Genomic DNA, 16,046 nt, shown 5'->3' on the forward strand with positions numbered 1-16,046 from the left:
TGTCTCGCCACCTAACATCGATTTCAACTTCAAAATAGCGCCCAACAAGTGTAGCCGTGACGGGCGCTATTTCGAAGTTGGCGCCACTACTTCGAAGTAGCGTGCACGTGTAGACACAGTCATTGGGAGCTAAGATGGGGGCAGTGCTAGAGGGCAGGTGCAGGGCATGGAGATAGGAGCTGTGGGAAGGAGGGAAAGATATTGACCCTTTCAAGGGAGCTCCTAAAGCTAAGTACTGGCCATACCCTTCACTCCCTCCTATGCCCCAACCCCCAGTCCTGAGCTCCCCATCCAAACTCCAAGTATGTTGATCCATTTTTATTTTCAGCAATTTTGGGACAGATTCAACACCCCTCCCCTTGTTCAGTTATAGTAGCAGCAAATATTTCCTTTGAAATCAGTGGAACTACTCAGAAAGAATGGTTGGGAGATGGAAGAAGGGATTTTCTCTTAGTGTGTGCATATTTACATGAATAAAACAAAGTGGCAGGTGCCAATTCTTAAAGCTCAGGACATACTCTGTGTGGGAGTGTGTGTGGGTGGGTGTGGGGGGGAATACATATTGGGTACACCAAGAAAGCAAAATTTGAATGAGTCTAAGATTATCGTCTAAAAATCTGATCTTTAAGAAACTACTTTGGAATGTATAAAAAATTCAGATGTAACACCCCTTAACTTCATTTAGACTTGAGACAAGTACATTAAAAATTCAGCATTACTGCACTAAATTGCTCAAGCTAATTATGCTGCTAAAGGTAAAGGGTATTGAATTATTTTTAGACAGAGTAGCAGGTTAAGAAAGAATAAATTTGATAACTGCTAAAGAATGCAGTTTTTTTTCAGGATTACATCTCATAACTTTAATCTCTTTACTGCAGATGGAGAAAAATAGATTTCGCTATTATAATGAGAGAGAGTGTGAGATTGGCACTTTGTTTATATTCATTTAGCACAAAATTCTGTTGAGTATTCAGCCTCTGGCAAAAATGGCAAACTGTTTTTTGTTTGTTTTGTTTTGTTTTGTTATTAGCTTTCTATTTCAGTAGCAATGCAATTTTTAGTATAGTATTTACACAGATGCAGAGAGACAAATATGTATGTGGAGAGGTAAAGAATAGGGCAAAGGCTGAGCATTGGGTGTATTGGGTATTTACCTTCGTGAGTCTGATGAGAATGCATTACCTTGAGAGAGAATAATGAAGCAGTGTGAAGATTTCACATGGAGACCAAAAGTTGATTGGACGATCTACTTTCATATAACATTCTTGCTGAGCCAAGAAATGGTATATGCAGCCATGTTGTGGAGCCAAGATTGTTTGCAGCATACATCATTGCAGATGTTTGTTATTGTAAGCAATGGGAAGAGCCAGCACTCAGGTTATTTCTGTTATGATTTTAAAGTCTGATTCAATTTTATTTAACAATTTGAGAAGCATATTTTGTGTCCACTCTTTCATAAATATGGAAGAGCTGAAGGATTTCTGCTCAAACTTTAAAAAAAGAAGTTGTCAGTTAGAGATCACACATTTCAGTCCAACATTTTATGTCTTGATAAAAGTAAATGTAACAACAATATGTAATGAATATTGTAGGTAAAGCTGTCACATGACTGTACATGATTGTAGGTAAAGATGTCACATGACTGCACCCATTCTTATTTCAATATTATAGAAAAATAAGCGTGTGTTTATAAAAATAATCAATGACACTGTTTTTGAATGTAAGATTAGTAATTACTTGTGGAACTATGCTACAACTATAGAATGACTGATTTTTTTTCCATACCTAGAATTTTATTTTGAGAAAGTACTACAGCGGAGTTAATCAGAATACAATTGTTGAACTTGTTAGTTAAAGATCTAATATTGTATTGCTTGTTTTCATTCTACTCTTCAAAAACAAGTAAAGTGAAATGAAACAAAAAGCACTGTTTTTGCAAATTTTGAGCTTGCAGATTTAACTACAAGAAAATAAGAAAACTCTCTCTCTAGCTGTGGTTACACTGGCCATCCCTTTCAGAAGGGCATGCAAATATGGCTGATCAGAAATTCAAATGAGGTGCAAATTTAAATATCTTGTGCTTAGTTTGCAAACTCACATGGGATCTCAATTCTAGAATAGCTGATTTCAAAAGCCAAAGCAGCCATGTAGATAGGGTTCATTCAGAAGGAAACCCCGCTTTTGAAAGCACCCTTTCTCCTATTTTTTTTCAGGAATCTGCAGGTTTTTTTCACCTTACATTTTACTCCTTTCTCCAGTTCATCCATGAATATGTTAAACAGGACTTGTCTCAGTACCAGCCCATTGGGGACACCAGTAATTACCTAGCTCCGTTAAAAAAACCTGACCGTTAAGTCCTTCCTTTTGTTTGGTATCTTTTAACCAGTTACTGATCCATGAGAAGACCTTCCCTCTTTTCCCACAATAGCTTACTTTGCTTAGGAGCCTTTAGTAAGGGACCTTGTCTCAGGCTTTCTGAAAATCCAAGTATGTTATATCCACTAGATCTCCTTGTCCATATGTTGACCCCTTTAAAGAATTTTGGTAGAATGGTGAAACATAATTTCTCTGCCGGGCTTTTTTCTGGACAGGCTAAAGGATGTTAGATTAAACAAAGCCCTACATCAAGGAGGTCTGTTTGACACCTCCTGAGCACAGATCCCAGGACCCAGTCAGTTCCCTGACGCAAACCCAGGCAGGAGAGCTCCACCCCGGTTCACACTAGACCCTGACTAAGCCTCCTAGCAGGGAGTGGCTGTCAAGGAAGAGCGAGACCAAGGACAAGGATTAAAATGATAACAATATAATGATTTTTATTGGAACAGCACTAACAAAATAACAAACAGTCTATACTACAACTTTAACAATACCTAGAGACTCACTAGTAACATTGTGAAGATTTGACGATTCCTGGATGTAGATGTAAATTTTATTAAGCCATAAGGCAAAAACAAATTTATTAGTAGGAAGGGATAGGTAAAAGGGGAAGGGTTTAAATATCCCTGCTGCCAACTAATACAGGTAGGGCGAGGGGTGCTTACCCCCGCCTCTAACTGGGGGCAGGGCACTACTCCTGCCCCAAAGTATAGGCCTGGGGGCAGTCAAGGTTGACTCCTCTTATTTGTGAGAGGCCTTCCGTTTCCCCTGAATAGGCTCTGTTTAAAGGGGGCTCCTGGGCGGCCTTAGCTCTGCCTCAAGTAGCTCTGAGGTTGGCAGCTGATGGGAGGTGAGGAGGTCAAGGGTTCACTCACTATTATATATGTATAAAGGAGGATTGAGGGTAAAACAGGGCAAGGAATAACACCTTCCCAATAAAATTATTACTAAATACCTTAATATATGCTATAATAATATTAATATAAAACTGTTAACAATTAATAATTAAATGTGCTGTAGTTTGTATACCCTGGGCTCCAAGGCCCAGCCCTGAAGGTCAGGCCCTCGGGTTCTGCGCCGACCCCGTCAGGCCGGCACATCATAGGGGCACAACCCCTACTCCCTCTTGCGGGGCCCCGATGTCTCAGGTGTTTTCTGGTGAATCTATATTAAGTGTTAATCCAGGTATGTTACGTGTCCAGAAGCTGTAGACGAGTCCAGTGTTGAGTCAAGTCCAGGTAAGTAGAAGAGTCCAGTAATCAATATGGCGGCGCCACAGGTGGAGAGGTGGGAACGATGGTAAGATGGCGGCCTCCGGGTTAAGCAGCCGAGCGCGCAGTACCCGCCAAAGGTGGGCCAGTTCGACGCTCGGCCACCGCCCCACGGAGACCCCTTGCCGCTGGCACCACAGGTGGAGAGGAGCTGCTGCTAGAGAGCGCAGGCGCTGCCCAAGTGCAGTCAGCGCCGCAGGTGAATGGCAGCAGTGAAATGATTTACAGCTGAGAGTGATTCAGCTGCTTCACCTCTGTGGGCTGGCCTAAGGGACTCAGCGGACGCCGCACCTGCAGCCACACCTCCCTATACAGGACTGCAAAATCCTTGTCTGCGCCTCCCAGGGCCAGAGAGTGCTCCGCAGCAGCTGCTTATATTCTTAGTCCTCATACATAATTCATGATTCTGTATAAATATTCATGATCAAATTTGCATGCAGGTGTGGTTTTCAACCAGGTCCTCTGAGGGAAGGAAAATTCCAGAAACTCTCCCCTTTGCCCAATCAGGCGCCTGGAATTTGAACACCTGCTTATGAATTATTCATGAGCTCAGGTTACTGGGGGAACCAACTGACAAAAAGTGACTGTTGGTAATGCTGCCAAATGGCAGCCTGTGACACTTTGGATTTTTCATGTGCCTGCACTGATTTTACACAGCCAAAGGCATGTATTCCCTGGCCCACGGGGATGATAATGTCCTTAGATGTTACAAAATCCTGACATTCTCTTTACAAAAAACATGTTAACTTTCCCCCAACAGATTACATTCATCTGTAGGTTTGACAATACTGGATTTTTTTTTAAACTATAGTTTCAACCAGTTTGCCCAGAATTGCTTATTGGCCTGTAATTGCCAGTATCACCTTTGGAGCCCTTTTTAGAAATTGGTATCCCATTTCCTATCTTCCAGACATTGGGTAAAGAAATTGACTTAACTGATAGGTTATAGACTGTAGTTAATAGTTTTGTAAATTTCACACTTTAAAGAAACTGAGTGTAACTGACTGCAGATTTTAATCAGTAGAGATTAATCCTAAAGGGTACTTGAATAAAATCAGTAAACAAATACCTTGTGTCTACACGAGCCCCTTCCCTTCGAAAGGGGCATGTTAATGATCAGATTCAAAAGATGCTAATGAGGCACTGCAATGAATGTGCAGCGCCTGATAAGCATAATGGTGGCTGTGGTGATTTGAAAGTGTGGCTTTTCGAATCGCGTGCCACCTGTGAAAACAGGGCCTTCCGAAAGGACCCCACCCATTTTTGAAAGCCCTTCTTCCTAACACCAGCTAGGAAGAAGGGCTTTTGAAAGCTGGAGGGTCCTTTCAGAAGGTCCCGTCTCCATGGGCAGTGCACGATTCGAAAAGCCGCACTTTTGAATTGCCGTAGCTGCCATTATGCTACTCAGGTGCTGCATATTCATTGCAGCACCTCATTAGCATCTTTCAAACATGCTCATTAGCATACCCCTTCCGAAAAGAAGGGGTTGTGTAGACCCAGCCATATAGTATACAGTAGTAAATTAAATTTACACTGCCACCATTTACCCCACCCTGGAATGTATACATCTGTTATTCAAAGTCCTAGGCAGTCACTTGTGTGGGCACACTTGAAGATGTGCACTGAAGACAGCACTCTTGTTCATTCTGTGTCTCAGCCCAGCCAAGGCAACAAACTCACAAGTCTGCACCTGTGGGAGGGTCACGGTTCCACAGGAAGACCACTCTGCCTCTCTCCTGAGTCAGACTGCACCTACACTTACCTGGAAGGTCGATGGATGCTATGTAATTTTTGGTATGCTAATTGCTTACCAAAAATTCACTTTGCAGTGGTCGACTTCAATGCCTGTCTTAATGGCAGAAGGTCGATGGGAGCACTCCTCCCGTTGACCTTCCTTTATACCATGCTGCTCAAAAGAATTTCCAGGGTTCACATTGACCCTGGAACACACCTTTTCACACCTGCTAAACAGCACCCCAAAGATCAAATGTAAGCATTCGATCTTCCCCAGTGAGTGTAGACCCAGCCTCATTCTCTCTGCTGGGCCCCTTCACTTGACAGTAATTTGCCATACAAGGACCAGGGTTACTCACAGTTCCTTCACTGTCTGAGTCACCTCTAGGCAAACAAATCATTCCTCCATTGGCTTCAAGGAAGTCACCAACAGCTCCTGAAGCTCCCTGGCTGAACAAAGCATCAACAGTCTCTCAGTACCAACTTCTGGCTTTCTGCCAGCAGCTCCTGATAGGGACAGAGTTCCCACCAGCAGTCTAGGTTCTCTCCCTAAAACAGAGCTCACCATCTGCACTTCTTGGAAGATAAAATTCTCTCCCCTTTTCCCCCATGGCATCATGGGAGGTGTAATCTCTAAAGTAGACTGCCTCACACAGGATTTTCCCAACTGGAACACTCCAAATAAAGGTCAGAGTCCCCTCTAGTAAACAGGGCTCATGTTATTTTATGCCCACCCCCCAACGCATGTCAAGTGTTGAGTCTAATGTCTTAAGAGTAGGTAGAGGTAGGAATATTGCTGAAAATAATTAGGGATCAATAAAAAAAATGTAATTTTGCCAAACTTCTTCTGCATATTTTTCTCCTTTTCCCAAACAAGCACATGGACAAAAATAGGCATTATCTCTAATTTATGCACATAATAGTTACAGCACCGTATTAAACAGTCTTGCTGGATTTATGCTTAGCACACATGTTCAATCCCCTGCTCATTTCCACACATATTATGTGTCATTGGATCTGGTGGAGCTGCTGAAGTGAGGAGCAGTAAGCGAGATTGCTGCTGTTGGTAGTTCTATTACCAGCACACTATTTGTTGAAGTAGCTTGGAAGCACTGATTTCTAAGATTGCCTACAGATGCAGAGATAGACTGAGCAATAGTGGCTAGTCTATTTGTAAAGTTCTCATTGTTGCCAAGTAGCGTGACTGTGTTATCACACCTATTAAGAGTTTTCAGGTTTTTCTGTTAGGTAAGATTACTGTTTTCTTTCTTTTGAAGTGTATCAGTTTCAACTCTGGGAATGGTGTTCTTTCAATTTAGATTCTCAGGCATGCATTTTCAAGGCACCATTTATTTGTCTAGGAGAACAGGACTGCAAGCTATTCTGCAGTCCTTGAAATTGACTCTGCTGTGCTTTCAATTTCTTTTCAAGACTGTTATTTATAATATGCAAGAGGTTGAAATATCTCTGTGCTTATCTGAAGCTTATGTAAACATTTTGAGACTATTTTTGTGTTTTTATTTTTTCCTCTTTCTCTCTCCTTCATCCACAATAGGAAATCACATCATTGTGTTTTCCCTCACATCCTTGGGTTCAGGTTCAAGATCATCATGTTCTTGTCCAATTTATTTATAAAGAGGGTAAACTGAGACTATATATGCTTCATTTTAGATTATTAATAACATAAATATTTCTTTCACTGCTCTTCAGAAAGGCAAAACTAAGATGAAGCATCATGGTTTAGTGCAACATATAATAAGGTGTAAAATACTTATAATGAAGATGATGGAGTGAGCAAAAGGATACTGAAGTCTTTGCCTAGTGTAAACATAGAGACAATATTCTCTGTGCATTGGATATGCAAAAATATCAAAATATATGATACATTTCAATTGCCAGATAAATAGACCCATAATTCAATAACTGGCATTGTTTTTCTCCCTCAAAGATGTGTTGTTTTACATACTTTAGTAGAAGTAACTGTGGAGCAGTCCTGAGCAAACTGCAGCTTGAGGGTGTGTGCAGCCCTTTGTGGTTCTAGGTGTGACCCACAAGACATTTTATTTACTGCTGTTCATGTCAGGGTTACCAAATTCTGGTGATTTCCATCACATTTTTTCCTATAGTTATTTATAAAGTATGTAAAGTAAGGGCACATGAAGTGGTGTGCACCCTGGTTGCATGTAACGTTGACTGTGAGAGCCATGCTCCCCCTCTGTATCCAATCAAAGAGCTGCTGTGGTTCAGTTGGCACACTCCACTAATTGTAGGCTTGCAAGTGCAGTTAGCAAAACTTTCGTATCCCAGCAGACTCTTGGTTTCAGCAATCCTGCAATCCACAGAGATGAAGAAAGGCCATCCATGAAGTGCACACACTAGTCTAGGCTGCCCATCACAGCTGTAGTGTGACATTTATAACTAGGATAGCAATAAATGAGATTTATGTTGAGCAGCACATTATAATTTTAGCGGCACTATTCTATTAGCCAGTATGGGCAGCAGTGGTGTCCCTAGCCTCAGTTTGCCAGAAGCTAGGGGGAGGTGACAGGGAAGGCATCACTTGATGATTACCTGTTCTGTTCATTCCCTCTGGGGTGCCTGACATTGGCCCCTGTCAGAAGATACGCTAGTGGGCTAGATGGGCCTTTATTCTGACCCTAGATGGCCGTTCTTTTGCTTTATTTTCTGTTGAGACACTCATCTGTATTGCTGCAGATGGGGAAAGTTGCATATAAACCATTAAGAGTAAATCTACACTGTCTCCCTGTCCCTCACCAAAAAATGCCATGGCAGTGAGTTTGCGATCCTCTCCTCTCATCAGGAAACAGAGCTACAGCTCCAGTCCAAGCCAGAATATCTCCATTGCTATTTGGCTTTGGCGTGATTTTGGCATGTGAGGTTTGGGACTCCCCACCCTGCCAGGGACTGGATGCTGGGGAGGGGAGCGCTGGATCTTAGGGGCCAGATCCAAGGAAGCTGCAGGATGGATCCAGGCCACAGGTTTCCCACCCCAGTTGTTAATAATGCAGCATGATTCTTTGCAACTACACTTTCTTTCCAAAGTACCACATGCTGTAATATTAAATGCTCAGTGGAAGTTGCACTTACTAAAACAATTAATTTTTAGATAACTATTATTCAGCAAAAAGTATCCCTGTCATTACATATTGTTTCATTAGTGTTTATAACTAACAGATAATTTACTACAGACAAATAATGAAATCTTTGATTCTCAAGGTAATATTAATAACAGTAAATTGCAGTGTTCAAGATAGTGTTAAAATCACAGCAAAATGGTCTTCTATTTACAAATGTAATTTAGTTTCATGAGAACATAATCTTGTTGAACTATTGTCAGGTTAATTGAAATTGATTTGTGTTTACTAAACATAGAGACTGATAATCAAATAATCAGGATTAAAAGCTTTGGTGGTATGTTTAAGTCTTTGACAGATTTCTGTTAATCTTGCACAGGAAGTTTCATTTGGAGAAATAATGCACTAGAATTTTTCAGAGCCAGTAGTCCTTCCTTGTCTTTCTCCCCAAGAATGGATACAAATGAAATACAGACTAAATTGCCTTCTGCCTTTGTGGAATGTTGTGCTTTGGAATACCTGAGAACATTTAGAACTTCAGATTACTTTTGCATTTAAGATATCCGTCAATAAACGTAGAACATTTGCTTCCAGCTGCTTAATTATTTCACAATCTTGCTGATCTTTACTATTTATAACAATCTTAGCATCTACATAACTGAAATTCTAATAACCTTTATAGAGGAAAGAACTACAGTGAAGCAGTTTAAAGAGCAGGATGAACATAACACATAAGACACTACATTTTTGGGCTGATGCGCTTAATTGCTTAAGAATTTCATGTTTAATCAGCAGTATTTGCTCCCTCAAGGCACGTATTTTTCAATACATTAAGATACATTTTCTAATGCAAAAAGAACAAAATTCAATTCACTTGTACATTTGCTGGAATATTTCACATCTTTAGTTAACCTGCTCCCTCATGCCTTACAATATTCATTAGCAGAGTTCTCTGCTTACGATTGATATTATATGGTAATGGTTATGGGTTACTAACAGATGTAATCACTGAAATGAATTACAATGAAAACTTGTTTTACAGAATGCCCCACAGGGGACCTACCCATAAAACTCAACCTCCTAAAAATAATAAAGCAAAAACAGACTCACTGCAATTTATTTTCTTTCAACAGAAAACTTTTCTTTACCGATTATGGGAATATTGCCAAAATTGAGAGATGTGATATGGATGGGATGAATAGAACAAGGATAGTAGAATCTAAAATTGAGCAGCCAACTGCTCTTGCAGTAGACTTGGTCAATAAATATGTTTACTGGATAGATATTTATCTGGACTGCATAGAAGTTGTTGACTATCAAGGAAGAAACAGGCATAGAGTAATTCAAGGCCATCAGGTAAGTATTTATTTGATTATTCAGATAATGTAGTAAAATAACAGTACTGTTAAAAGAATGTGCATAATATTAATAAATATTTGTTTTAAGGTTCATTATTTTTGTTTGGTCCAAATGAGTCCAGCAGTCAAGTACTCAGGTGCATATTCTATATCAGGGATGGTTAACAAGCAACAGTCGTTTCTACATGATTAATGCCTAGTGGGCTACCAGCACATAATTTACCAGCTCATCTGTAGGTACAACCACTTGCAGCTCCCATTGGCCATAGATGCTGTTCCTGGCCAATGGGAGCTCTTGGAAGCTGCATGGACTCAGACATCATATCCTACAGCTCATATTGGCTGGATACAGTAATGCATAGCCAACAGGAGCTGCAAGCAGCTGCACCTGTATATGTGCAGGTAAATAATGCACGAGTAACCCACCAGTGACTAGCCCTGGAAAACCTTATCTGGCCAACAGACTGCTTATTGCCAACCCCTGTTCTTTTTTACGTGCTGTTTATTTCACCTTACTCTCAATGGGCCAAATCCTTGATGTGAGTCTTAGGAGATGTACATGAGAGACAATCTAGCCCGTGAAAGACATCAGGAGAGGAAACAGAGGTATGAAGATCTCAATGGAGGAACGTGGAAGGACATTAGAGTCAGAAGTAAGTCTAGCAGCATCAACTCTCTGTGAAGGAGAGAGAAATGAGGAGATCCAGTCTGATAACACCAAAGAAAGAAAAGATGATTATTGAGATGTGTTCATCTTTCCAGGCCAGTCTGGATTAATATAAACTGATCCAATTTCCACTGAAATCAGTGAGAGTCTCTGCATTCATTTCAGTAGGAGTTGAAACCAAGTCCTTAATCCATGGGACAGTGATAAATCTGCTGAGCAGTAATATATCAGCAGGCAGCAGCATGGTGTTTCTGTTGCTTCCCTTCTGGCTTCTGACTAGAGTGTAGTATGTAGCCAGGGAATTAAAGGTTCTGTGGCAGTTGTGAGGACAGCTGGAAATCTGAAGGGACAGCAACAAAGGCAGCTGTTCCTACACTCTGCTCGTAGTGACAGTCGGGGCTTCTGGAGTTGTCCACGTGTGTGGCTGGGTCTATCTCAGCTGCAGATTACAAGTTTTACATCTGTAGAATAATTAAAAGCAGGAGACTTCAGAATGAGCACATTACATAAAACAACATACTATTTTTAACTTTTGATTTTAAAATATGAATACAGGAAATCTCAAAGAGATGTTCATGTGGGCAGACAGGATATCAGACTTCACAGTTTTTGTCATGGACTGCATTGGCCATGATGTTTGGCAATTGTACTGGAAAGTGGGGGTGGGGGGTGGTTCCTGTAAATTTGAATCCTTTCAGCATCTGGTGCTGCTGGCACATTCCTTCACTGAGGGATCTGTTGTTAGCAGGAACTGCCATGCAGTTTTAGCAGCTTACAATCACTCATTCGGTCTGTTAAAGTGCCTTAGCAGAGAATACAGTTTAGCCTGTTTCCACACACACACACCCTGCCCTTTTTCCTCTTCCTGTTAGTTCCTAAAACAGATCAGAGGAACTGCGTTGGTTAACAACCTAGCTAGATAAGAACAGAAGATATGTCTTTGAATGTTGTTTTTTTGAGTCAGTGAGAAGTAGCAAGAAGTTAAGCATTAGAATGGGCTATTAGGGCAGCCTGCTAAATCACATACAGAAACAACAGCCAGTCAACCATCTCACTCAACTCCATAGGCCCTATAAAATCCTGGTGATTTCAATAGAGTTGTCAGTTTATCCCAGGAGGGCTGAATTTGCTCTAGTTATTGGGAAGCTGGAGATTTCTGAAAAGTCAGGCCTTAAAAAATTATTAGCAGGAGAAGAGGCTGTGTAATCAAACAGAGAGAAAATTGAGGTGATTGAATATATTGATGTACTTAAAAATTGGGAAATGGAATTCTTTCTGTTTTTGTTTGCTCTTGTAAAACATGCTTATCTTATACAAATAATTGATTAGAATCTGTATTTATATTATACTAAGTAGGATTCTTTTGTGGTAGTAAAGATTTGATCTTACAAACTAGATTTGGCTTATTGGTTATCTATACTACTGTGAAGAATTTCTTTGGTTTCCATCAGACTACTCTTGGAAGTGAGCTATATGTTTTTTTTATTTGCAAGATACTTGGGGTATTATATATTTTGTTTAAAACATCACAATAGTGCATAAAACAGATAAAAATTAAAGTATCATAAAATATACTCACACAACTCCAATTAAGTCAGTGTAGTACCTCATAATGGGATGCAAATGAATAATAAAACATTAAGAAATGGGCAAATTGAGTGAAAAAGAGATTATAATGTAGGAGACAATATTTCTCTTCAGCACAGGGCTCTGTTACTTCTATAGTAAAATATGCACAAATATATTTTCTTAGTGAATCATTGGGAAAGTGTTGCTGATACATCATTATTTTCAGTGTTTTTTTCTCCACATCCACACTACTGTTATTGGACTGAATCATGTTGAGTCTCAATCAGCCAAAACTTCCAGTTATTTCAGTGTGGAGTTTTGACAGGATCAGTGCTGAGTGTGGATGCCAAGATCTGTCTCAGTAGGTGTAATTTTCAGAAGTGGATTTGATTTTAGTTGTACAAAATACGAATTTTTGGAAAGGCACTTGTATCTCCAGCATAACAAAAGCTGAGTGGATACGGCAAAGTGAATGTCTCAGTTCATTGAACCAAATATTCTACTTTTGGAATATTTGCCACAAGACTGGAATTTCCTTGATTATTTTCCCAAAATAATTATTTTTACCATTTTTAAAAACTCTTTCAGTTGATCACAAACAGTCTTTTGGATTATTGGACATTTGACATTCAAGTTGTTTGATAAATGTTAATGGCTAGTTAATTAATTTTGTGTTCCTGTTTCTTGATTTGATTAATTCACTTGCACAGATGCATAGATGCACATATCAAGCCTGAATACCATGAATAAAATGTTGGAATTTACATTGTGACTATTTGTGCCCATAAATCTGAGCCATCCAAAAACGCATAGAAAGTGAACACAAAAGGGAGTGCAAGGCTGGTGTAAAGGGGTATTCACCTGTGAAATGGTTTGAGCATCTACATGGGGTATTACACTCCTTTTCTCCCCTAACAGCTGATCTTCAATGGATTGGCCCTCTGGTCAAGTCACAAAGTCCAGATGAACCTTCCTAGGTATCAAAGAGTTCAGTACTTAAACAGGCTGTCTGTCCCCACTAAGTTCTTCATCCACAAGGTCCTTTAAATTCAGCTGTTTATTCTGAGTCCCAAAGGAGGCTTGTCTCCTTTTTGGGGTTGATGCCAACTTATCTGTGGCTGGTAGGGAAAACCAAGCCCACCCCTACTTGTGGTTCCAATCCAGGGACCTCACACAGAACAACTACATATTGTTCACATTAGTCCATCCCTGCTATTTCCTTAGGATTCTCCCTGTAAGGTCCCTTTTACTGCCTCTGGTTCTTTTCTGTTTTGGGGCTAGAGAGGAGCACCCTTTTTCATTCCTCTGTTCCCAGGGAGAAATTGACCTTCTAAGGCCCTGCAGCTTCTTTTATCTGCACCTGCTGGGCCTTTGGTTGTCTCAACCTGCTCTTGGACATGGAGGACTAAGTCTCTTGATCTTAAAAAAATAGCTCTTTAGTTAGATGCCTCTGGAAGGCTTGAAGGAACCTCCTTCATTGCCGTTTTCTTGATATTTCACTGATTCCTACAGTTAGGTGTAGCAAAGCATTGGGGAACTCACTTTAAAATTTAAGAAAATATTTATTCAAATTTTTTAAAGCATTTACTCAACTCTAATTACATTTTTCACACAGGGAAAGTGGGTCACCTTACATATTGTGCATGCCTGATTCTTCCTTTTTATATGTAGATAATAGCCTTTTCTGCTCTTTACTGAATGCTCTTGTTATTTTTTGTATTTATTTGTTAATCATTAACAATGTACAAAATACTGTACAAGACACAAAACATTTCCTGAAATGAGGAGTTTACAGTACAAAAGACAGACACAGGCAAGACAAAATAAAGTCTGTTAGAGTGTATTTGGAATGCTAAATAAATATCTATTTTTTTGGTCTTTCCTTTTTTTTTGTAAATGTAATTGTAAAACAAGAATTTCAGTAAGATATTATATTGCTGTAGTGAAATGAAAGTAGAAGTCACTTGAAAGTTTGGCTTCACTGAGATTTTACATACATTTATTGATATTTTTCCAACAACTGGAGGTTTTTGTACGGCTGCACATACTACGCTATTTATTATTAAGTCATGAAAAATAGCCATTTTTTTCCTCTTTTTCAGGTTAGGCACCTTTATAGTTTATCAGTATTTGAAAACTATCTATATTCAACTAATTCAGATAACTTCAGCATCATACGAATAAATAGATACAATGGCACAGATATCCAGTCACTCATTAAACTTGAAAATGCAAGAGAGATTCATGTCTACCAGAAAAGAATTCAACCATTAGGTAAGTTCAAAATTCTCTTTTTGGTATCGACTTCTTTGGATCCAAAGTAAATCTTGGTATAACTTCACTGAAATCAATGGGCATCCAGGGATCCTTACACTTGCACACTGCCCAGCTGCTGGGATATCTGGATCTCTGTCTGGTTACAAGGTAGGTTGCTGAAGGCTGTTGACTAAACCCTGGTTGGACAGCTTCTCAGGCTCCCAAGCTCTTTGGGCTGCCCGGCTTTCCAGTTGCCCGCCTGATGGACATCTCAGGACACCTCCGCTTGCTAGGTGGGGAGTAAGCAAGCCAGCAAGCATGTTGCAGTTCTCTTAAAATGGAATATTTCTCACATTTTTTGCACATTTTTGAGTTTTCTTGTTTTACTGCCAATTCAAAATGAAAACATTCAAAATCTTAAGCGTTTTTATCAAATTGAAAATCCCATTCCTGCAGGGTCCAAATAGCAGGCCTGACCTTACATACCTTGCACATTCAAAATACCAACTGTTTTTTGTGGAAATTATGAATGTGAACACGCTGAAAGTTAAGACTCTAATTATGTAAAATGAGGGTTTCCCAAGAAGAACGATTTGATGTCATTCATGGTAACAGATAATATTGTGTTGGCTTCTCCTCATGAGAATTGGCACACCAGCTTTACAAACAATATGTTGCTACATAACTGAACTGTTTATGTCACAAAGGGCTTGGAATTTGCATCAAGCTCTCACTTTATATAGATTGGTTGAACTGATTTTCAAGCCATGACTGAGAACGTTGGCCTGCAGATGTCGTCGTGAAAATCATATGGCTGTAAGCTGATAATTTGTCCTCATGGAGAGCAAGGAGGGTTAGCAACCAGGATCTATTATTTTGATGTAACATTGGTTATATTATTTGGGTTTATGCGGTATTCTCCTGTGTTGTTTGGTATACTAGGCCAATTATTATGTTCTCAATGGACATGGTAGTTGCTCATTATGATTTGCCATACAGACTATCTCAGTGTATGTGTATACTTCCTGGAAGATTGACCTGGTAAGGGTTGATCTTCTGAGATTCAATTTAGTGCACCTAGTGGGGATGCCCTAAATTGAACCATCAGGGCTTGACAGGCAACCCTGGTACTCCTCATTCTCATTTGCTATATCTACACAGCCCCCTCCCTTCTGGAAGGGGTGTGGTAATTGGCAAATGGGAATACTCAAATGAGGGGAGGATTTAAATTTCTCATGCCTCATTTGCATAGTGCCACAAGATTTCACTCCGAAAGAGTCCCTTCCAGAAGCTACAGGGCCGTGTAGACAGGGTCCTTCCGGAGGTAACCCCCACTTCTGAAAACCCACTTATTCCTCAAATGTCTGAAAAATAAGGGGGCTTCCAGAAGGGTTGGTTCCTCCCAGAAGGGCCCCGTCTACATGGCCCTGTAGCTTCTGAAAGCGGCTCATCCAGAAGCGAAATATTGTGGGACTATGCAAATGAGGCATGAGCTATTTAAATCTATGTCCCATTTGAATATTTCCCTTTGCTCATTACCATGCCCTTTATGGAAGGGAGGTGGCTGTGTAGATGCAGCCATGAGGAATAAGGGAGGTTGATGGGAGAAACTCTCCCATTGACCTCCCTCTGTGAGGATGGCCAGATAAATTGATCTTAGATATGTTGAGTCCAGCTAGGCAATTGTTGTAGCTGGAATTGCATATCTAAGATCAACTTT

At 40.1% G+C, this 16,046-nt stretch overlaps 1 protein-coding gene across 1 annotated transcript in view; it reads left to right on the plus strand.

The window, feature by feature from the left end:
• The window catches only part of LRP1B (LDL receptor related protein 1B), a 1,349,009-nt gene that overhangs the window by 730,680 nt on the left and 602,283 nt on the right, over nucleotides 1-16,046 (plus strand). The window contains exons 8-9 of the mRNA XM_075000767.1: nucleotides 9,610-9,832; nucleotides 14,173-14,344. Of these exons, the coding sequence (XP_074856868.1) occupies nucleotides 9,610-9,832; nucleotides 14,173-14,344 (395 nt within the window). The remainder of the gene's footprint in view (nucleotides 1-9,609; nucleotides 9,833-14,172; nucleotides 14,345-16,046) is intronic.

The sequence above is a fragment of the Carettochelys insculpta genome, chromosome 8, assembly GCF_033958435.1.
Source record: "Carettochelys insculpta isolate YL-2023 chromosome 8, ASM3395843v1, whole genome shotgun sequence".
NCBI classification, from domain to species: Eukaryota; Metazoa; Chordata; order Testudines; family Carettochelyidae; genus Carettochelys; species Carettochelys insculpta.